General features: G+C 59.9%; 5 protein-coding genes across 7 annotated transcripts in view; 4 read left to right on the top strand and 1 right to left on the bottom strand.

Moving 5' to 3' along the window:
• The window catches only part of FOXO4 (forkhead box O4), a 16,541-nt gene extending 16,336 nt beyond the window's left edge, over window positions 1-205 (bottom strand). Inside the window, exon 1 of the mRNA XM_042876669.1 lies at window positions 1-205. This exon is cut by the window's left edge and continues 281 nt beyond it. Within this exon, the coding sequence (XP_042732603.1) occupies window positions 1-205 (205 nt within the window).
• Window positions 206-969: 764 nt separating this feature from the next.
• Window positions 970-3,380, top strand: SNX12 (sorting nexin 12). Its single transcript, XM_042876817.1, has 4 exons — window positions 970-1,161; window positions 2,315-2,410; window positions 2,606-2,730; window positions 3,188-3,380. Exons 1-4 carry the CDS (start codon window positions 997-999, stop codon window positions 3,288-3,290), a joined length of 489 nt encoding a protein of 162 aa, XP_042732751.1. The 5' UTR covers window positions 970-996; the 3' UTR covers window positions 3,291-3,380.
• A 1,632-nt stretch (window positions 3,381-5,012) lies between these two features.
• On the top strand, window positions 5,013-8,293 carry LOC122183035 (nascent polypeptide-associated complex subunit alpha, muscle-specific form-like). Its single transcript, XM_042876769.1, has 8 exons — window positions 5,013-5,544; window positions 5,621-5,728; window positions 6,056-6,181; window positions 6,500-6,565; window positions 7,227-7,315; window positions 7,689-7,761; window positions 7,872-7,943; window positions 8,098-8,293. The coding sequence occupies exons 1-8, from the start codon at window positions 5,013-5,015 to the stop codon at window positions 8,151-8,153; spliced, it is 1,122 nt and encodes a 373-aa protein (XP_042732703.1). The 3' UTR covers window positions 8,154-8,293.
• An 89-nt stretch (window positions 8,294-8,382) lies between these two features.
• SLC7A3 (solute carrier family 7 member 3) lies at window positions 8,383-18,221 on the top strand. Of its 3 annotated transcripts, XR_006180032.1 has the most exons (13): window positions 8,383-8,489; window positions 11,873-12,267; window positions 12,460-12,618; window positions 12,687-12,867; window positions 12,973-13,085; window positions 13,680-13,902; window positions 14,071-14,210; window positions 14,290-14,392; window positions 14,826-15,037; window positions 15,422-15,588; window positions 15,810-15,918; window positions 16,045-16,240; window positions 18,097-18,221. XR_006180032.1 is itself a non-coding variant. In XM_042876495.1 (12 exons), exons 1-12 carry the CDS (start codon window positions 8,464-8,466, stop codon window positions 16,179-16,181), a joined length of 1,965 nt encoding a protein of 654 aa, XP_042732429.1. In that variant the 5' UTR covers window positions 8,383-8,463; the 3' UTR covers window positions 16,182-17,157. The 3 variants fall into 3 exon arrangements, 2 of the variants coding, with proteins under 2 accessions (XP_042732429.1, XP_042732430.1); XM_042876495.1 differs by lacking the exon at window positions 18,097-18,221 and having other exon boundaries at window positions 16,045-17,157; XM_042876496.1 differs by lacking the exons at window positions 8,383-8,489; window positions 18,097-18,221 and adding an exon at window positions 9,587-9,627 and having other exon boundaries at window positions 16,045-17,157.
• On the top strand, window positions 18,074-20,353 carry LOC122182864 (serine protease 23-like). Its single transcript, XM_042876497.1, has 2 exons — window positions 18,074-18,138; window positions 18,542-20,353. Exons 1-2 carry the CDS (start codon window positions 18,074-18,076, stop codon window positions 19,605-19,607), a joined length of 1,131 nt encoding a protein of 376 aa, XP_042732431.1. The 3' UTR covers window positions 19,608-20,353.
• The last annotated feature ends 606 nt before the right edge of the window (window positions 20,354-20,959 follow it).

The raw sequence follows: 20,959 nt of genomic DNA on the forward strand, positions 1-20,959 counted from the left end.
CGGTCCGCCCGGGCCCCGCCGCCGCCGCCGCCGCTCCGCCCGAGCCCTCCTCCGCCGCCGCGCCCGCTCCGCCCGCTTCGGCCGCGCCCGCGGGCAGCTCGGGCCGCGGTAAGGGCCAGGTGCAGGAGCGCGGCCGGCTCTGCGGCTCGAAGTCCGGGTCGATGTCCGGCGGTGCCGCCGCCGCCGCGCCGCCCGCCTCCGCCATGAGCCCCACTCAGCGCCGCCACACCGCGCCCCGCCGGGCCTGACGCGCTCCGCGGCGGCGCATGGGCTCAGCCCACGGCCCCTTTGTCAACCCCAAACCCTCCGCCGCCGCCGCCGCGCCGCTCTGTTTACCAGGGAGCAGCAACGCGCGGTGCGCGTGCGCGCGAGGGGCACGCTGGGAAATGTAGTCCTGGCGGGACAGCGGCGCGTGGCCGAGAGCAGGCGGCGGACTACAACTCCCGACGAGCACCGCGCCGGAGGGGCGGGGAGATGGAGGCGTGGCTCCGACGAGAGAGCGTGGCAGGCGGTGCGGCCGCGTGCCTACAGCTCCCAGCGGGCGCCGCGGCGGCCCCGCTTACATAACCGAGCCCTCACCCACTTTGTGCCCCTTTCGTGGGCCTTGTGTGTCTCGTGAGGAAATGGTTTCGTTCGGACACCACCCCGCCAGGGATGGGAGCACGGCGTCGGGACGGGAGCGGCGCTCAAAGCGCGATAGGCCCGAACGCGTTCGTTGTATTAATCAGGTTCCGGGGCCCCGGCGAGCATACAGATTCTGGGGTTGTGATCGTCTGCGCCCTGTGATATGAATACTTACTCTCGTTATGCAGGCGCTATGCGAGTGACGGCTCAGTTCGCACGAGTGGGGTGGCCTCGGCCGCCCGGTACTCTGGATAAACCCTGCGTTATGCAGGCAGCGGGCGGGCGGCGGGGCGTTACGCGCGGGCGGGGCAACGCGGGCTGCGGCAGCGGCCGGGCCGAGCCGGGCGGGGCGGCGGCGGCGGCGGCACCACCATGTCGGAGGCGGCGGTGGCGGACACCCGGCGTCTGAACGCCAAGCCGCAGGACCTGACGGACGCGTACGGGCCGCCCAGCAACTTCCTGGAGATCGACATCTTCAACCCGCAGACCGTGGGCATGGGCCGCGCCAGATACACCAGCTACGAGCTCCGCATGAGGGTGCGGCCCTCGCGGGGGCCGGGGCGGGCGGCGGGCAGCCCGGCAGGGCGTGAGCGCGGCCTGGGCCGGGGGTTGCGGCCCTACGAAGGCCTTTCGCCTCACAGCCGTGCGCTGGGAGCTGGAGCTCGTAGGATTAAAACGCTCTGGGCTGCTGTGGTGCCGGCGTTGCCTTCTGTCACAGCGTGGTTTGACTGCCGAGCGCCTTTCAGAAGAATTGGGTGTTTATTTCGCCTTAATTCTGGGTATTCCTGCTAGAGAGATGGCAGCGAGCAGATCTTTGTCTGGCTGAAAGCGGTTCGTGCAGAGGTGCTTTGAAAGCAGTTTCATTCTGCAGAGCTGATCGGGATATCATAGAATCGTTTGAGTTGGAAGGAACCCTTAAGGGTCATCTGGTCCAACTCCTCTGCGATGGACAGGAAAATTCCCAGCTTGACGAGGTTGCTCAGGGCCTGGTCTGTATGTAGTTAGCTGTTAGCTGCTGTTGCAGCAGTACCTGTGTGTGTCTGGGTGCTGCATGTCAGGAGGTTGCGCTGCCTCTGCTCCCACGATGATTCAGAATGTATTGATAGTGCAAAGGTGAAGTTTGAGGAGCTGTCAGTCTTCAGGCTCTTGGAGTCAGGGAGAAGGAAGGGGAGCTGCTGCAGGTTCCTCCAGCGGCACGGGGCAGATAGGAGAAAGCTGCTCATCTGCTGGGACTGGCAGTCTTTTCAGAGGAGACTGTAGCACAAGGTTTGGCCTTGGGCAGTTAGATGCAGGGACAAGTTTTCCTCCCTTTTTTCTTCCATGGAAACACTACTGTTGATCGGATCTTTTGGCTGCGAAGCTGTCTTGTAGATCACCTCAAAATGGAGTGAACTCGGGAGGGAAAAAACAATCAGCCTTGTCTGTACTGTAAGCGCTGTGTGCCCCTGGGTGCGGAGGGTGTTCCTGAAATAGTAACTTGAGGGGGAGGGAATGGCTGGCTCCGTGTAGCCTAGCAAGTGCTTGCTTGATTGTGAAGGGCTTTGGTGCTTATGTTCTGTCCTGAATAACGAAGCTGGGTGTTCTTGGAGGGGCCTGGTTTTCTGAATGCAGCTTTGGGTTTCAATTGCTTGTTGAAATACTGCCTTGCTTCTGAAGCGCCCTGCAAATTAACTGCTTCTCTTTATTACAGACAAACCTCCCAATCTTCAAATTGAAGGAGTCATGTGTGAGGAGACGATACAGTGACTTTGAATGGCTGAAGAATGAGCTGGAGCGAGACAGTAAGGTGAGGTCTTGCTCAGACGTGCCTGTTCCTGCAAGTGAGCTGTATGAGAGCAGCTGTAGCAATAATTTTGTCCAGAGAGGCTGTGGTGGGCAGCCACCGGGGCTCGATTTCTGGCTGTGTGAGGAGTGTCAAATGATGAAGGATGCCCTCTCTCAGATGGCAGTTCTGCTGACAGGAGTGATTCTTTGCTTTCAGATTGTAGTGCCACCACTGCCTGGAAAAGCTTTGAAACGACAGCTTCCGTTCCGAGGAGACGAGGGCATCTTTGAGGAGTCCTTCATTGAGGAGCGGAGACAGGGATTAGAACAGTTTATTAACAAGTAAGCTTGATGCCCTGGGCTTGCTGCCTGCTTGTTCTCCCAGCTGCTGCTGGTAGAAGAGGGTTGTGAGTTGACCAGAAAGGAATCTAGAGATGCTAGTGTCATGCTAAAGGATGTTGTCTGCTTCCAGGTAATGAAACCATGGGTCTGAAGCCCCCGTGTGGGTTGTGTTTTGAGAGTGAAGCAAATCTAAGCAGAACAGTTCTGTTACAGAGATCTGCTGGGCAGTGTTGGCTCAGGATGCTCCTGACCTCCTGCTGTGGTGGGGAACTCTCTGCTGAGCATCTTTCTGGCCCTGTTGCACACTGACTCAGTGGCCTTGGACTGAGGCCAGCGTGGGTGTGCTGGGAGCTGCTGGCTGCCCATGAGAGCTGTGCCTCGCTCACTGCCTGCACAAAGTGACTGCATGGGGTCTCGGTGGTGCCTCTGCTGACCTCTACCTCTGGTTTTCTTCTAGAATTGCTGGGCACCCGCTGGCACAGAACGAGCGCTGCTTACACATGTTCCTGCAAGAGGAGACTATTGATAGGAATTACGTCCCAGGGAAAGTGCGCCAGTAGGAGCACCTGGCACTGTCTTCCTCCATTCCACCCTCCCTCCTGCAAAAATGACATTTATTTTTACACTAAATCTGTCTTCTCTGAACCAGCTTTTCCTCTCTTGAACCTCCCAGTTTGTTCAGTATTTTCCTCTTTTGTAACTGGCAGCAGCTTGTTCTTCTGGGCTGTGGTCTTGGCCTAAAGGTATGAAGATTTATGCAAGTGAATGTGTTGTCCCACACCTAACGGCAGGTGTGAATAGGTGTGGAGCAGGAACTTGCTTGTGGCATTATGGTGTAGGAGCTGCCTCTCTCCCTGTACAGAAAGGTGTGAGATGACCTTCACTCCCCTGTCCATGCAGCCCCAAGCTTCTCTGCAGGAGACTCTGAAGAACAGCAATTGTCATGTTGGTCAGTGATTGCATCAGGTATTAGAGTTTTAGTAAGGCTTATCCAAAACAGTGAGTAGGTGCCTGGGTGTTTTGGTCCCTTGTCCACCCCATTCACCCTGCATGAAACCCCCATTCTTCACTGTCTGGAAGTGCAGAGGCCCAAGATTTACTCCAACCCTGCGCTCAGCCTCCTGCATTACAGACCCGTGTGCTGTGTTAGTGTCAGCCCCTCTCCTTTCTCGCTTGCTGCAGGCAGCTCGGGGGGTTCCCACGACGTTTGCTCTCCTGGTGCTGTGTGTGAGCAGGTCGCTGTGTGGAAGCTGGGCAAGCCTGGCCTCTCGCAGTGTTGGCTCGAGCTTTAAAAATGCATTGACGTTTTTAGTTCAGCTGAGCTGTGGTGACCTCCTCCTGTGCCCCAGCTGCAGAAGGGGGAGCTGGGTCTGGCTGAGGAGTAGGAGGTGGCCGTGGCTGTGGTGCAGCGGTGGTGACAGGTGACAGCAGCTGGCTGCTGCAGGAGGAGCCCAGCGTGAGGGTGGCACCACCTCTCCACTAAGGGACAGCGGGAGCTGCTGGGTCAGTTCTGGGTTAATCAGTTGGCACGGAACAGGATAAGGACTGAGGGATTTTTGTCTTCTCTGTTTTGCAATGAACTAGACAGTGACAGCGTGGAAGGTACAAGGCTGATCAGGGAACCGTCCAGGGCTTGCGAGCAACTTGCTGCACCAGAACTGTCCTTTGGAGACCCCTCTGGCTGTCATGGCTGTATGGTGTGAGGCTCAGGGACTCCTCAGGTCAATGCTGGCAGCTTTGTGGGCACTCCTTCAGGTTGCGGCGTGCGTAGAGCCTCTCTCAGAGCCCAGACCCATGGTGGCTGTCCCCCCCCCCCCCCCGTCCCTGCCAGGCTCCCTGCCGTGCTCACCCCTACGGCCTCCGTAGCGTCCCCTGGGTGTTCTGACGGCCTGGTGCTGAGAGTGAGGGGTGGGGCTGAGAGATGAGAAGGGGCCGAAGCCAGGATGGAGCTGCTCGGGGACCGCGTGGCTGCTGGAAGTCCTTTGTCCCCATCGGCCCCTGCTTCGAGGGAGGGTCCCCTCGTCCTGCGCGTCCCGCTGCGGGGCAGCCCCCAGCCGGCTGTCCCACTCTGTCCAGTGTACCTTCCCGGTTCCGTTCGCATTAAACCACTGTGAAGCCAAGTCTCCGCCTCGTCCTGCGGGCAGCGGGGCGGGTGGGGAGGGGGCGGGGCGGGGCAGCGGGAGGGCCTCCCGCGCGGCAGGGGGCGCTGAGCAGCGGAGAAGCACGGGCGGCCTTCCCGCCGCCAGGGGGCGCTCGTGCGGCGGAAGCGGCGGGGAGGCGCGATGTCGCGGGAGGAGCGGCCGCCGCTGCGGTGCGACTCCCCGAACTGCCCCGACCTGTTGCGGGATGGGGCCGGCGCCTCGCCGCACTCCCCATTTTACCGCAGCTTCTTCGAGCATGAGTGCCGCGCCATCGCCGCCCGCCTGCTCGCGGGCTCCGCCGCCGCTCCCGGTCCTTCTCCCTACCCGGCGGATATCGGCGTGCCGCGGTCGCCCTCCGCCGGTTTCGTCACCTCCACGCCCCTCGAGTCCTCGCCGCTCCCCGCCGCGGGCAGCCCGCTCGGATCCGCCTTCCTCAGCCGCTCTCGCGGGGCTCCGCGGCGCCTCGTTTTGCCCCGTGCCTCGGGATGCTCCCGCCTGGCCCGCCCGCAGCCCCGCAGGGTCGGGCGGGTCCCCCCCGGCCGGCTCCCTGCCCGCTCCCCGGGCCGCGCTGCTGGAAAGCCGTCCCTGGCCCGGCGGGTATCTGCGGGGCCGGAGCCACGAGGGGCTGGCAAAGGGCCCGGTGCCCCCGCTACCGAGCTGCCCGTGCCCCCAGGTGAGCCGAGCCCCGAGGGCGGTGCCCGCTTTGCCGTAAGGTTGCAGCACGGCCGCTCTTCTCCCTTCCCCCGCAGGCGCCAAGCTGAAGGCGATACCGGTTGCCAGGTCCAGGCTGCAGCATCCCACCAACGGGGCCCCGTGCACCGGGCCCAAGGCTTCGCACCGGGACAAAGCGACGGAAAGTAATTGTGCAGTGATGGGGGATCTTGGAGGGTCGATGCTGCATCAAGAAGGGAGAAGAGGGAAGGCCTGGGCTGCAGCACGGAGCGTGGGGAGTGGGGAGTCCGTGCAAGTAGGAGTCCAGGGCTCGAGGCTGTGCTGTGAGCGCTGTGCTGGCGCTGCTCGGTGCTCTGTTGGCTCAGTATCTCTTATGGGCCCGTGGGTGGTGGGCGCTGGTGCTGCTGGGCCTGGCAGAGCCCTGAGCTGCCCGAGGAGGGGCGCGGTGTGGCTGGCTTGCGGCTGTCCCTGCGGTCCCTGCAGTGCCTGGACCTGATGTTCCTCTTCCGTAGCTGCTGGCAAGGCTGGGGGCCGCAGTCAGCTCCCTTGGAGGCTTCCCACCGCGATTCCTACCGTGGCTTCTTGCTCCCGATTGCAGCCAGCGGGAAAAGTGGCTTCCTCCAAGCACGCTTACCTAGGTAAAGGGGGAGTGGGCTGGGCAGAAGCCTCCGAGGTTCCAGCGTTATGGCAGGGAGGAGAGGAGCTCCTTTTGGGGAGGTTATTCGGGTCTCGGCTTCAGAGTCCAAGGCTGATCCTGACTGAGGACAGGAGGGGGCAGTGTGTGCGTGGGCTCGGGTGAAGCATTGAAACAGAGCAGCGAGACTGCATGGAGTTCTTTTCCCTGGAGAGGCACTAAGAAAGGGCCTGAATAAATATGCTGCTCTAGGTCACTCGCAGGACAGGGTTTCTGCCTGGTCTCTGAGCAGTGCCCGATGCTCTTCATTTTTGTCTCCCAGGTCGTGCTTCAGAATCGCCTCTTCAGGAACCAGTGTGCAATAGGACCCGAGACCTGATGGAAAATGGTGAGAACAAAGAATGGCTGTTTTCAGCATGGATTGCCATAGGTGTGGGTGAGCAGAACAGAGGCTTGGTCCCACGCAGGAATGCAGCGCTTTGCCTGCAGCCTGCTGGGCTCAGCCTGTCCCTGAAGCTTTCCTGGCCAAGTTTGATGGGGTCCTGGGCAGCCTGATGTGGTGGGTGACAAACCTGTCCATGAAGAAGGGTGGAACTGGGTGATGTTTAAGGTCCTTTTCAACCCAAACTGTTCTGTGACTATTTCTCCTTGCTGCTCAAGGCCAGCTGCAAACCAGCTGCCTGTGATCATGCTGTAATGGGAAGAATCTGCATTTATGTATTGGATTCTGTTGGATTTTATGCCTTTTGCCTGGGGCGTAAGGAGAGGGGCAGCCATTCAGGGCAGCTGGCAGCCTCATGTTGGGGAGTGTCACTCTTCCTGTAGCTCTGTGTCCCCCTGTGCTGGCTGCCCCCTGCACCCTTGTGGGAGCCGCTTCTCCCCACTGTGGGCAGCACCTGAACAGGCCAGGCCAGCAGCAGCTGTGGGGCTGGAGGGGCTCAAAGGCCTTTTGTTCTCCTGTGCAGCTTGTCTGGAGCAGCTCTGTGTCCTGACTGAAGAGAGGCTGGAGGCTGTGGCAGTTACATTTCTAGTGAAAACTCTTTTTACAGATAAAGCCGACCAGACGTGGGTGTGTGTGGAGTCCCCTTATCTCAGTGCACTGCACCCTGGCTGTGGGGAGGCAGCCTGTGCTGCGCAGGTAAGAGCCAGCTGTGTGCTGCCCCATGAACTCAATGCACCCTGCGGCTTGGGCTGAAGAGGTGGCAGGCAGTGGAGTGCCCGGGGCTGCCAGTTTCTGAGCTGGCACCTGAGCCTTTCCCTGCTGTTTACACAAGGCCTCGTGCATTTTGCTGCACGCTTTACATCCTCTCTGGTGCTCAGGGCACTGCAGGCTTCTGCTCAGTTAATTTCTAAGGGACTTTAGAGACATTTGCCCCCCTATGGCTTGTATCATGGTCACTTTTATACATCCTGACATTTTGGATGTGTCCCAGTATGCGGTCAGGAGAACCTGTGCTGGGGCTGGGCTGCTGCATGGGTCACTGCATCCCCTGACACCCTGCCCTTGCCAGCCTGCAGGTTGCCAGCTGTCCCAGGAGCTGGAGCACATGAAAAAGGAGCTGGAACGAGTGAAAGGGGAGCTAGGTATGTGGGGCTGGCTGCTTTGGGGGTGGAACAGGAGCTGTGCTACTGCCCTAAGAGTTCTGAGAGCGAGGTGTTCGGGCTTAATGCACTGCCTTGCCTCCTTCCCCCAGCCGATAAGACCGCCCAGTGTGAAGCCTACTGTCAGACAATCTCCTCCTTGCAGGCTCAGCTCAGAGCAGCAGGTACGTCCTCTTGCTGGGGTGAGCCCTCGCTTCTGTGCAGGTTGCAGGGATGCTCCGGTGATCCCTTGCTGGTTATCAAAGTCACCAAGGGCTGCTGGGTGGAAGGGACAAAGCTTGCAGCCTGAGTGCTGGGAATGCTGCTCTTGTTCCCCAGGAATCTGTCCAGAAGATGCTGCAGAGGATAAGAACAGCGTCTGGGAGAGAAACTGACAGCTTCCCCCAACACACGGGACAGATGGCACAGACCTGTCCAGGCACCTGAGCTGCTGGGCGGGTGATATTTACGTAGCACTTTCACAAATGGATGTTTTTAACTCCTTGTATTCAAAATAAAAATGTCTTTTCTTGCAGTGTGCTTGCTGTCTGCTCTTGGAGGGCCAGTGCTCTGTGCTACCTGCTCTTCTCCAAGGGGCTGGGCAGAAAGGAGCTCTTTCTCAGACTTCTGCCAGGCCAGATCTGGGTCTGCTGCATGCAAGGAGGAGGTGGTTGGTGATGGTGGACTAAAGCACAGCCTAGCTGCATGCAGGCCTTTCTGGACAAGTCCAGGTATGTCTGAGAAGGATGACTGGACACGTGCTGGTGACACCATGGCAGTGAGAGGCAGCTGTGTGAGGAGGTTTCTGCCTTAACCTTGTTCTTGCTGGAAGCGAGAAGAGTCAGTTCTTTCTGATGGCACTGTGGCTTCTGTGGCTGTTAGCTGCTTCTTACCAGTTTAGCTGGTGGTTTGTGTGTAGGGCACAGAAGTAGAACATGGGGCTCAGCTCTTCCTCATTCCTGCCTGCGGGTGCGGGAAGCACTGCTTGCAAGCCCTGCCATGCTGCTTTCTACCTGTGGTAGGTTGGCATGGGTGCCTCATCTGACTGGATGGCATCTGAGTGAGGCCCTGCAGAGCCCTGCTGCGTTGTGCTGGCAGCATCCTGGGGCTGGGCAGGGCAGGTCGGTGTGCTCCTGCTCCCCTCTTGTCTCAGGCTGCTCTTTTTGGCCACCCCTGAGTGTCACAGGCAGCCCCTGTCCCTTCCTGGGGTGGCTGTGTCCCTTTGCTCATGGGACAGATGCTGGGGATGCTGTCCTCTGCCTCCCACCTCTGCTTTGCTCGTGGGAGGTGATGGGGCTCCAAGGGCTGATTTAGGGCTGCTTCTGCAGAGCTTTTGTCTCCCTTTCTGGCCTGGAGCTGCCTGCGCTCCCACATCATGCTGGCTAAGCAAGCGCTGCTGCTGCCTGCCTTCCTGCAGCTCCTGTTGGGACTCGTGCTTGGCTCGCTCTGCACCCCCGGGCTGGAGCAGGGCCCTGCGTTGGATGAGATGAGGCACCGTGAGGATGAACGGGAGCCGTACGGGAGGTGCGGAAACAAGCGGGCGGGCCCGTCCTGCTCCGTGCCCCAAAGCATCATCCGGAGGGCTGCTGTCGTAGAACGATTTCTTGCAACAGCCGAGTCCCAGTGGCGTCAGCCCGGTTCTGTGTGGGTATTTCAGGGGCCGGGCATTTCCCCACAGCAACGTGCCGGGGCTGCCCCGCCGCCGCCCCATTGCAGCCCCCGCAGAGCCGCTGCCCGCGCACCGAAGGGAGCACGGCTTAAGCGTGGCCGCGCCACGTTGGCTGTGGCAGCCCGGGGGGGGGGGGGGGAGGGGCAGGAAGCACGGCGGGTGCCGGTAGTGAGGCTGCACGGGGCGACCGTACCGACAGCGTGAGTCCGTTTCCTTTCTTACGGGAGCGGCGTGGGGGGGGGCGGAGGACGCAGTTCATTCATTCGTCTGAGCGGGAAGAGCGAGGTCACCGCCTGCGTCACATCCAAAATGCCGCCTCGCCGTTCCATCGCGTTGAGCTCACGGTTTTTTTTTCCGAGCGCAGCCTTTTGTTTCCCCAACCTCCGGGGCGAGGTGGGGCGGATGGGCCGGGACCCGCAGCATCCTGCCCTGCTGCGAGCCCCCCCGGGAGCTCGGCGCCCTGCATGGGGGGGCTGGCCGCGTTCTGGCAGCGCTGCTGAACGAACGACACAGCAGTGCCCGATTGCATCAGGAGAGCTTTCCGCGTCGGGGGGGAGGAGGGAGGGCTGCCGCGTGCCTCGCTGCTGCCGTAAGGAAAAAGCGGCGTAGCTCCCAGCAGTTCTCCGGCGATGGTTCTTCCCCGTCCCCGCACCGCCTGTTGCTGCCCGTTTCTCCGCCGTGTGCCGGCAGAGGAGCGGTGTGCGCGCAGCCTGGCACCCGTTGCCCGCACAGCACGTGGCCGTCGGGCTCAGCCCCGCCGGACCGAGCTGTGCCCCACGGCGACCCCCGACGACCCCGAGCAGCCCCAGGGCATGTGGGCTCTGGGAGACCTCAGCCACCCCGACGCGGCAGTCCGCGGGGCAGCACCGCACTGCTGCCGCTCCGCTTTTCCTTTTTGCTTCGGGTTCGCGGCGCTCCGCAGCATCGCAGGGATTCCGGTCCCGTCTTCTTTTTTTTTTTTTTTTTTTCCCCTTCTTTAAATCTGCCATTTTGGAGGGATCGGTGCAGGCAGGACGGACTGGCCGTGATGTTGGGCGCCCACAGCTCCGCTCAGGGCCGGGATGGATGGATGGACGGGGCGGGCTTCACCTCCGAGCCCGGCGACAGCAGGGGCGGGGCGGGGCGCGATGGGACGCCGGCTCAGGAGGGGAGGAGGGCTGGGTCTCGGCTCGGCGCGCTCGCAGCGGGAGAAGCCGCTCTGCTCCCCGAGCGTGCAGACAGCGGAGCCAGGGCGGAGCGCGGCGAGACCCGAACCGTGCCGGTGAGTCGCTGCGGGCCGGGCATTTCCGAGCACAACGGGTGCCGCTCTCGTCAGCCCCGCGGTGCGGAGGAGGACGGGCTGCCGTCGGTGTCGGTGCGGTTGCTGCCCGCCCGTCCGAACGGCGCTGTTAAGGCGCGCTCCGCGCTTCCTGCCCCGCGCCTTCCCGCGCTTTCTGTGCCGCTCCGCGCGGAGAGACGGGACGAGGAAGTTCCGTACCGACAGCGTGCGGGCGGCGGAGCGGCACAACGGGCTGCCCGGCGACTGCGGGGCTCCTGAGCTGGGGATGTCCAGGACCCGGCTGTAGAACGTGCTGGAGGAACCTGCGTTAGGGCTGGGACTCCGTGACCCCCAAGGTCCCCCCCAAGCCCCGTGATTCTGTCAACGTGGGCATAGAATAGAATTATAGAATCCTAGAATGGCCTGGGTGGAAAAGGATTGGGTTGAAAAGGATCATCTGGTTTCAACACCCTGCTATGTGCAGGGTTGCCAACCAGCAGACCAGGCTGCCCAGAGCCTTATGTCCCACTCTGTGCCCATTCCCCACAGGCAGCTCCATGGGGTGTTTGTGATCCAGAGCGTTTTTGGGGATAGCTGAGTGTGGGGCTGGGGGTGGCACATTGAGCCCATGCACGGCCCTGGGGCGCGTGCTGTGTGCGTGCAGGGGATGTGTGCTGGGAGCCTCGAGCTGTGCTCACTGCGTGTCTGGCCATGCATCCCCAGCGAGGCTGCAGTGCTGATGTTGGGAGGAACGAATGCGTTCGTGTGACTCAGCCCATTGCGTTTGGTCTCCCTACCTTTGCTTCTGCACACACCCACACACACCTCATTGGGAGGGTTGTGCCAAGCAGTCAAGTTTGGGCCGATGGGGAGTTGCTCAAAGACAGCGGGGCAAGCTCTGGGATGTGCCCAGGCCCTCGGGGCTGGGACCACACAGTGTTTGTTTAAGGAGACCATTTTGTGCTGTGGACTCGTGCTGGGTTTGTCTCCGGCTCGCTTTCCTGGTTGTGCAGGTGGGTGTGCAGCCCTGCACTGCTGGTCTCCATCCCAGTGATGTGCCTGGGGTTCTATGCCCATGGGTCAGCCAAGGGACTGCTGCTCCTGCGGGGTGGCAGTGGCGTTGCTGCATGCATTCAGCTCCATGAGGGATGCTGAGTTTCACGCTGTTACAACAACTTCTCTTGCAGGGCTTCTGAGCAGCGAGAAGACAAAATGTTTGGGGGAAAAATGAGCAGCCTTGGGAAGAAGCTGATCCGCCGGCGCGTGGTGGACCTGAGCTCCGAGGAGACGTGCTTTGCTCGCTGCCTCTCCACGCTGGATCTCATCGCCCTGGGAGTGGGCAGCACGCTGGGTGCTGGTGTGTACGTGCTGACCGGGGAAGTGGCCAAGGATACGGCCGGTCCATCCATCGTCCTTTGCTTCCTGGTGGCCGCGCTGTCATCGATACTGGCCGGGCTCTGCTATGCCGAGTTTGGAGCCCGCGTCCCCAAGACCGGCTCTGCCTACCTCTACAGCTATGTCACGGTTGGTGAGATCTGGGCTTTCACCACCGGCTGGAACCTCATCCTGTCCTACGTGATAGGTACGTGGCTCTGCCGGATGGGGCTGGGAAGTGTGGGGCTGGCATGCGTCCCGGTGAGCAGCACCATAGCGGGGCAAGGGAGCAGGGTGCAGGCTGGGTGCTTTGGGGATCCGCATGGCTGCGTGATGGGGTTGGTGCTGCTCTGCCTTGCGTGCAGGGCTCGGACCGACAAGCAGCTTTGCTGTTGGCCAGGCACAGCCAGCGTGGCCCGAGCCTGGAGCGCGGCGTTCGACAACATCATCGGCAACCAAATCTCCACCTTCTTCATGAACAAGACCACGCTGCACCTGCCGGGGGTGCTGGCCGAGCGCCCGGACTTCTTTGCGCTGATCCTGATCGCGTTGCTCACTGGTGAGTGTCGGAGCGGCTCGGCGGCACCGCGGTGATGCAGTGCAGCCTGTTCACCCCTTGATCCCCAGCACTGCTGACCTTCGGCGTCAGCGAGTCTGCCCTGGTGAACAAAATCTTCACGGCGGTGAACCTGCTGGTGTTGGCCTTCGTTTTCATCGCCGGCTGCATCAAGGGAGACATCAAGAACTGGCAGCTCACGGTGGAGGATTACATCAACCTCACGCACTCGGATGAGCCGGAGGAGGTCAGGTGAGGACAGTGAGCGTGCCACAATGGAGCCTGGCTAGCGCTGCGTGGCACAGGGCTGGTACCGTGTTGTGTTGATGTCCCAGCTGCTGTCCTCCCTTCTTCCAGAATAAAAGCCTTTGGCTCCGGTGGGTTTGTCCCCTTTAAGCTGGAAGGGGTCCTGATGGGTGCTGCCACGTGTTTCTACGCCTTCGTGGGTTTCGACTGCATCGCCACCACAGGTAGGGAATGCCCGGAGCAGGGCAGCTGCTGGAGCTGCTCGGGGAGGAGCGTGGTGCTCCCTGCTGCTGTGGGAACAGCCCGGCCCCAGCTGCACTGCACAAAGCGCCTCGGCTGCCCGTATCAAAGGCTCCCTGTGAGGTGTGGTGAGAACAGAGCTGCAGGGAGCCTTCCAGCTGCAGAGCCCAGTGCTGGGAATTGCTGCTGCTTCTGCTTATTTCCTGGCCTCAAGCAATATTAGATTTTTTCTTAAAATGTCGGTTCTGCGTGAACTTAGTTGCTCTGGTGTGCGGGGAGCCCTCTTCATTTCCTCTCCTTCCCCCAGGACTGCTCAGCGGGTTGCTGGTACAGGCTGTTCTGCACAGCCTCTGTGCTTCCCTGCAGCCTCCTCCGCTGGCTGCAGAGCCTCTGGTGGGGAGTGCAGTGCTGCAAGGAGCAAAAGCTCAAGGCAGAGGGCACCGTGGGTGCATTGCTGCATCGCTACACCAGTGCTTATGCAGAGAGCTGGACTTACCAGGAGCTGCAGGCTAGGGTGTGGGGCTGGGCACGGCCGCAAGTATGGATGGGGACGGACTCTGCCTCTTTCCTCCACACAGGGGAGGAAGCCAGGAACCCGCAGCGCTCCATCCCCATCGGCATCATTGTGTCCCTCCTCATCTGCTTCGTGGCCTATTTCGGGGTCTCCGCAGCCCTCACGCTGATGGTTCCCTACTTCCTGCTGAACAAGAAGAGCCCGCTGCCTGAGGCTTTCAAGGCGGTGGGCTGGGAGCCCGCCCGCTATGCTGTTGCCATTGGCTCGCTCTGTGCACTCTCTACCAGGTAGATCCAACTTCTCTTTGTGGCATCACCCGGCCTAGCACAGGGCTGGGGATACCTGTCCCAGGCTTTGCCCTGTGTGACTTCCATCCTTCCCTGGCACAAGCCAGTGCCTTCCCCTCATGACTGCTGGCCCTCTGGCCAGCTCTGAGCCACTTCTCCCCACGGCAGCTTGCTGGGCTCCATGTTTCCCATGCCACGTGTGATCTACGCCATGGCGGAGGACGGGCTGCTCTTCAAATTCCTCTCCAGAATCAACAGCCGCACCAAGACTCCTCTCTCGGCCACCATCACCTCAGGGCTGCTCGCAGGTAACACTCCTCATGGCCATCTTGCTCTCAATCGCCCTGCAGCCCAGGGCTGTGCTCATGCTTTCCATCCTCGTTGCAGCGGTGTTGGCCTTCCTGCTTGACCTGAAAGACCTGGTGGACCTCATGTCGATCGGCACACTGCTGGCTTACTCCCTGGTCGCTGTGTGTGTGCTCATCCTCCGGTGGGTGCCATCTCTTATGCCAAGTGTCCCTTCACCACGGTCCCTTGGGTGGATGCACCTTGTAGACAGCGTGGGGCTTGCGGCCACGGCTCAAGCCGTGAAATAAAGCTGCTTGGGGCATCCAGGCACACCATAAAATCATTGAAGTTGGAAAAAAAAAAGCTAAGATCTCCAAGTCCAACCCCAACCCACCTCACCATGCCCATCACTGTGTCCCTCAGTGCCACGTTTCCATGATTCTGGAACACCTCCAGGGATGGTGACCCCACCACCCCCTGGGCAGCTATGCCATCCATGGGACTGGTGCTTCCCAGCAGGGATTTTGGGGGAGCAGGAGGGGAACGATGGGTGCTACTGTATCCCCGGGGTTGGAACTTACTTTCTCATACTTTGCTGTAGTTCGTGCAGCACTGAGCAGGTCTGCTGTGTGCAGGTACCAGTCTGGGCAACTGAACTCCCCAAAGGCCATGGAGATGCTGGAGCTGAACGGGAATGAGGAGGAGAGAGTTGTGATGAACCCAAACATCGCTGCCACGGGCACCAAACAGAAGGAGACCCTGTCCCTTACAGCACTCTTCAATCCATCTGCAGACACTCCCACAGCGCTCTCAGGGCGCATCGTCTACGTCTGCGTCTCAATCATGGGTGAGTGAGTGGGAGGCAGCAGCTCCTGCATGTCCTGCCACATCGCTGGCTCCTTGCTGTGCCAGGGGCTGGGGCGTGTTGGTCCCTGCAGTCTTGGGGAGCTTTGATCAATGGTTTCATTGTGCAGGCAGAGCAGGGCAACCCAGTAAGGTCTGGGGAAGCGCCAGAACTGGGTTTGAGCCCAGCTGAGCACAGGCTTCACTCTGCTTGCAAGGCTGATGAGCTCCTCCTGGCAAAGTGCTTCCCCAAGGCCTTGGGGTGGGTGTTGGAGGACCTGCATGTGATCAGGAGGAGGGGGTGGCTCAGCCCAGCAGCCCACAGGGTGGCAGGGAGGTCGATACAGGCACGTGCTGTGCAGCATGGTGATGGGCTCTTCTCTTGCAGCTGTGCTGGTAACAATCATCTGCGTGGTGCTGACCCTCAAAGTGAAGGCTCTGAAGGAGGCCAACATTACCTGGATCTTGGTCCTGGTGCTGCTCCTCGTGGCTCTGCTCATCCCCACCATCATCGTTTGGAGGCAGCCACAGAGCAATGCGCGGCTGAACTTCAAGGTGAGTGCAGCCTCCAAGAGCTCTGCACCTCTCTGCACCCAAGGCTGGTGCAGGATCTGCTGGGCTGGCTGCTGGGCTTCCACCACCCAGTAATGTCTGGAGCCCAGAGACACAGCTCTAAGGCACTGCCCTTGGAATGGAAGCACCCAGGTGGCAGAGCATTCCTTTGCCTAGCCAGATCCCTTGGGCATGGCTAAGGTGGCACATCTTGTCTCTCGCAGGTACCTTTCCTCCCACTCCTTCCACTCTGCAGCATCTTTGTTAACATCCTGCTGATGGTGCAGCTGAGTACCGGCACCTGGGTGCGCTTTGCCATCTGGATGGCTGTGGGTAGGTGTTTCAGAGGGCAGTGTGGTGCCCCGAGCCTTGTGGGTATCTCATTTCTCCAGCTTCTGTCTGTTGGTGGCCCGGGGAGGCCGTTCCCTGCCATGTGTCTCATTGCATGAACTTTTGCAGGTTTTATGATATACTTTGGCTATGGCATTCGGAACAGCGTGGAAGGAAAAAATGCAAAAGAGCTTCGAGGTTCCACGACAGAAAACCCTCTACACCACCCCGGGATGGAGCTCAGCCCTGGAGCTGCTGCAATCTGAGAGAGGCGATGGTTGTGATCAACATCACTACTCGGAGGACTGTCAGTACTGCAGTGCTGGTACGAGACCACAGACTGCTCAGCACAGCCATCCCTTGGGGCCTGAGCCCAGAGCCTGCCGTGCGCTGCCCTTTCCCCTCGCTGAGCAGGGGTCGTGGAGAGGAGACCCCGGGCTGGGGGAATGCTGGTGGCCCGGGGGCTGCTCCACCCCGCCGAGGGGCAATGACACCGATACGGCCCTCCCAGTGTGAAAGCTGCTGTCACATCCTGCTTCTCCTGCCCACGGGACACGCGGTGGTACTGTTGTATTTGTGTCAATGCAAGCGTGACTGAAGTTGACCAGTCCTGGTACTGCCCAGTGCCCTACAGCAGCACAGGGCTCAGCACCCGCAGCCCCAATAGAATCCATGCCCGTGCTGAGCCCTGTGCTGCTGGACCCATTCGCTTGGTGTGAACATCACACTCAGCTCCTTGTGATGATGTCTGCAGTGTAGACATGAGTGTCCAACCTTGTATGCCTTGGTACAATTGGAATTTCGGTGTCGATTTTTATACTTATTGAAGTCTAAATGGTTTGTGGTTGTTTTTTTTTTTAAACTGCTTGGCTCTGTGTTGGTCCAGCTGCATCTCACTTCAATGCCTGTGTCCTGCAGCCTGGGCTGGGGGGCTGGGGCTGTCCTTGCATCTCTATGGGCACATGCTGATGGGAAACAGTGCTGTGGGGCACCCAGCCCCCTACTCCTGGTCCTGGGGTGTGGGATAGCAGTGGGCTGGGCCCTGTGCCACATGGCAGTGTGTCATCACGACCCAGTGCTGCTGTAAAGACCTCAGAAATAGCCCCTGGGGCTCCCGCTGGGCCTGCGGGGGAGGCACAGCCAGGAACTGGGCTGAAGACGATTTCCCAGATTCCGGCCTGGTCTCAATCAGCCCTGACAGATTATTTTGTGAAATAAATAAACTAATTTAGGGCAGATGGATCTTACGTGGGTTTGGCGTTTCCTGGCAGCAGAGCAGGGTCAGCGCTCGGCCAGCAGGGAGGGCCCCACGGCTCAGCCCCAGGGCTCTGCAGGGAGGAGAGGGGCTGTCACCCCACTGCACCCCACATCCACGTGCATGTCCCTGAGCACGGCAGTGCCCACACTTGCTCACGTGGGCAATGCTGTTCCAGCCCCAGGGCAGCATGAAACAGACTTCCACCTCCTTATCCAGCCAGCAGATCGCTGGAGAGGCGGCGATGAGGCCCTGGAGCCTGAGCAAGCTGAAGGCCCTAGGGAAATGCTGCTCCCGCTGCTTTAACTGCTGCCTTGCCGGAGGAGATCCTTCTATAGGGACTGAGATCCTTCCATAGGGACGTGGTGCTCTGTCACATGGAAGGGAGCTGCGGAGATGCTCCTTTTTGGGTGAAGGCATGAACCTTGGCTCATTAACGCCAGGGACGGCTGTGGGGCTTCCCTGGAGCGTGGCTCTGCTGGATGAGCCCTGCAGGGGCAGTGGTTGGGGAAATTGGGGATGAGGCCCAGCTGCAGCACGAGGGGTCAGGGTGTGGAGAGCAGAGCTGGTGGCTCTCAGCCTCCCTGCAAAGCTCCACCCCCACTGCCGTGCGACTTTCATAACCCAGCGTGCTGCCACGTGTCTGCACAGACCCCGGCTGCCTTGGGGGACACAGGGCTCATCCTGTGCTCCGGCTGATATGTCCAACTGTGTACGCTGATGGCAGGATGGGAGCAGAGGGCTGAGCAGTGCAGGGAGCTGGGGCTGTAGAGCCTGCCCCATGGACAGGGGGTGGCCCTGGCACATGGGGTGCAGCAATCCACCTTGGAGTTAACACAGGCTGCCTTGTCCTCGTCGCACTGTGACACCAAATACTTCAGCTGAGGTGTAGCCCTGGAGCTCATGCATCTTCCTCTCCCCTGTAGGAACAGAGGGACAGAGCTGTCGTCTCCCTCTGCAGGCAGCAGGTACTGTCACACCTCCTCATCCTCCCCGCGGGTCACCGGGTGCTGCAGCTGCTGGGTGGGACGTGCGGTGTTGGCGGAGCTGAGCCCTGAAATCCAGGAGATCCAAGTCAGAGCAGCAGGACTTGCGGCTTGACGGAGGAAATTCACCCACTCATGGCATTCCTGCAGTACTCCTGCAGCACCGCCGGGCATTGCCATCCAAAAGAGCTGCAGGAGATCAAAGGCTGGGGTAGATTTCTATCATCTTTAGTTAGTCACACAGCTCCAGGCAGCAGCTTAAGCATGCACCACCCAGCAGCTGGTGAGGGGCCACGTGCATGTGATAATCCCCCAGCCGTGAGCCGCAGCAGGTGGCTGGCTCTAATCGGGCAGGCTTAATGGTCTCCTTGCTTTGCCTTTGCAGGTCCGGAAAGATGACTTGCTGCCAGGTGATTGCCATCCTCCTGCTTTCCTTCCTTCCCAGGACCGCAGCTGGAAGTTCGCTTCCCACCCTCGTTCCCAGGTCCACAGTGCAGCTAGGCAGAGCGCGGTTCTCGGCCCGGCCCGTGCTGGATTTGGCTACACGCTGTGACCAGGCGTGTGTCCGCAGGGAGGCCGCCCTGCTGCCCCAGGACTTCCAGGAGTACCTCTTTTATGAGACACTGTACGCCAACGGCACCCGCACTCTCACCACGGTGGAGCTGAGCCCCGGTGAGGGCAGCACGGACAGGAGGTGGCCGAGGAGGCGCACGCGGCGCAAGCGACAGATTTACGGCACGGATGGGCGGTTTTCCATCAGTGGGAACCACTTCCTGATGGATTTCCCCTTCTCCACCACTGTTAAGATCTCCACGGGGTGCACGGGGGTGCTGGTGTCCGAGCAGCACGTCCTCACGGCTGCCCACTGTGTCCACGATGGCCGAGACTACGTGAAGGGTGCCAGGAAGATCAAGGTGGGCTTCCTGATGCCAGCCAATGGCACGGGGAGGCCGGCGATGCGCTGGGCTCGTGTGAGGCGCACGCAGGTGCCCAAGGGTTGGATCCAGAGCCTCAACTCGGTCAGCATGGACTACGATTACGCCCTTTTGGAGCTGCACAGACCACACCGGCGCCCGCACATGGAGCTGACGGTGGCTCCGGCAGCAGAAGAAATGGCTGGGAAGAGGATTCATTTCTCAGGGTTTGACAGTGACCGGCCGGGAGAGCTGGTGTACCGCTTCTGTGGGGTGGAAGATGAGACGACACATCTCATCTACCAGCACTGCGATGCCAGGCCTGGCGCATCCGGCTCTGGGGTGTATGGCAAGGTGTGGGATCCCGTGCGGCACAAGTGGGAGAGGAAGGTGATCGGCGTCTTCTCTGGGCATCAGTGGCTGGAAGTGGGGGGGGAGCAGCACGACTACAATGTTGCTGTTCGCCTGACTGCTCCCAAGTTTGCTCAGATTTGTTATTGGATCAGAGGGGACTATAAAAGCTGCCAGAATGAATGAGAACCGGAGCTTTCCTCCTCCCCTCCCCAGTGCAGACAGCTCTGAGTGTGGTGTTTGTGAGTGAGAATGAGAGTGAGGAGGAGCATTGCCTGCCAGAACTGCTCCGCTGCTAAACTTAATTCTGTCCCGGAGTGATAGGGTCTGTGCAACACACACGGGATCCAGTGGAGAGACTCAGCTAAGCCTGAAGAGCGTGTAAGCTCTTGTGGTGAACTCAGCATCAGACTTCTTTGCTAGAGAATCAGGTCCGGGCTGCTACCTGCAGCAAGTTAACTGCTAGCAGCTCTTAGAGTCGGTCACTGCATGCCTGTTCCCAGCTGCGCTGTTTCCCTTGGGTCACTTCAGGTGTCTCGGTTTGCTGGCTGTGCTGCCCTGCTCGGCACTGCCCCAGTTCTGTGAGGACAAAGGACTTTTTCTTCTACCGGCGCCTTTGTGTGCCTGATGAAAGATGCCTGAAAAGCAACCCTGGAGCCTGAGGTTTTTGGGCACAGTGCTTCAGCAAGGAGTGCAGCCAGGGCAGGAGGGGCTGCTCCAGCATGCTGGCAGCGCTGGTCTTTGATCACACCCCTGGCAAGGGTGGCTCTTCTGACTGCTGCAGTGTGGTGCCATGTAGGTACCTACGTGCTGCAGCCCAGGCTAAGAGCTGGGATTGCCTACTTACTTGTAAACCTTCTCATCTCTCTTTAATTCTCTGTGGGATGGGTGGCTTTAGAAGGAAGGCATTTACAGCAGCTGTAGTATTTGAGATGGATTCTTTTAAGCAAATACGTGTATTTGAATAAATGTCAGCACAAATCTCTTTGCAAACGTTACGCCGAAAGGGGAACGGTGCACAGCTTGCCAACACTGGTCTGGGACCTGCTGGAGAAGGGAGGTATCTCCCTCCAGGCAAAGATGAGCAGGACAAGCAGACCTGTGCAGAGAAGAAATTGCAGTGTCTTGGGAAGCAGGGACAGACATGCTTGCCACAATCATGGAACAGCCCACGCAGGTGCTCGACTAAACGGATTTCTGCATGTTCTGTCACACACGTAGGAATTACATGACCAACAGGCCATATCAGGGGCAAACCAAGAGCTTGCCTTGTCTCCCTGCCTCATATAAATGAGATTCTGTTGCTACCAGAAGAGTTTCACAGCAGATTTCCCTGTTTTTCTCACATCTTCTGCTAGCTGTTTGCCCAAGCAATTTTTCTGTGTAATCCATATCCCCCCCAAAGGACCTCACGTGATGCTGCTTTGCCAGGCTGGGCAGACAACTGCTCAGATTTTTCCCTTTAAATTCAGCATCTTGCTCCTTTTCCCTGCATCTCAGGGGGCAGCTCGTATCACAGACTTGTCAACTCTGTCATT

This window comes from Lagopus leucura, unplaced genomic scaffold (genome assembly GCF_019238085.1).
Source record: "Lagopus leucura isolate 7727_CA_CO unplaced genomic scaffold, USGS_WTPT01 Super-Scaffold_100016, whole genome shotgun sequence".
In the NCBI taxonomy this organism is placed as follows: Eukaryota; Metazoa; Chordata; class Aves; order Galliformes; family Phasianidae; genus Lagopus; species Lagopus leucura.

Coding starts and splice junctions, on each gene's coding strand:
- SLC7A3 (XM_042876495.1), top strand. CDS start 8,464: ATGCAGGCCTTTCTGGACAAGTCCAG. Junction 15,038..15,421: donor CGTCTGCGTCTCAATCATGG/GTGAGTGAGTGG, acceptor CTTCTCTTGCAG/CTGTGCTGGTAACAATCATC. Junction 15,919..16,044: donor TGCCATCTGGATGGCTGTGG/GTAGGTGTTTCA, acceptor GAACTTTTGCAG/GTTTTATGATATACTTTGGC.
- LOC122182864 (XM_042876497.1), top strand. CDS start 18,074: ATGCATCTTCCTCTCCCCTGTAGGAACAGAGGGACAGAGCTGTCGTCT. Junction 18,139..18,541: donor TCTCCCTCTGCAGGCAGCAG/GTACTGTCACAC, acceptor TTGCCTTTGCAG/GTCCGGAAAGATGACTTGCT.
- SNX12 (XM_042876817.1), top strand. CDS start 997: ATGTCGGAGGCGGCGGTGGCGGACACCCGGCGTCTGAACGCCAAGCCG. Junction 1,162..2,314: donor GCTACGAGCTCCGCATGAGG/GTGCGGCCCTCG, acceptor TCTTTATTACAG/ACAAACCTCCCAATCTTCAA. Junction 2,731..3,187: donor TTAGAACAGTTTATTAACAA/GTAAGCTTGATG, acceptor GTTTTCTTCTAG/AATTGCTGGGCACCCGCTGG.
- LOC122183035 (XM_042876769.1), top strand. CDS start 5,013: ATGTCGCGGGAGGAGCGGCCGCCGCTGCGGTGCGACTCCCCGAACTGC. Junction 7,762..7,871: donor ACGAGTGAAAGGGGAGCTAG/GTATGTGGGGCT, acceptor TCCTTCCCCCAG/CCGATAAGACCGCCCAGTGT. Junction 7,944..8,097: donor GGCTCAGCTCAGAGCAGCAG/GTACGTCCTCTT, acceptor CTTGTTCCCCAG/GAATCTGTCCAGAAGATGCT.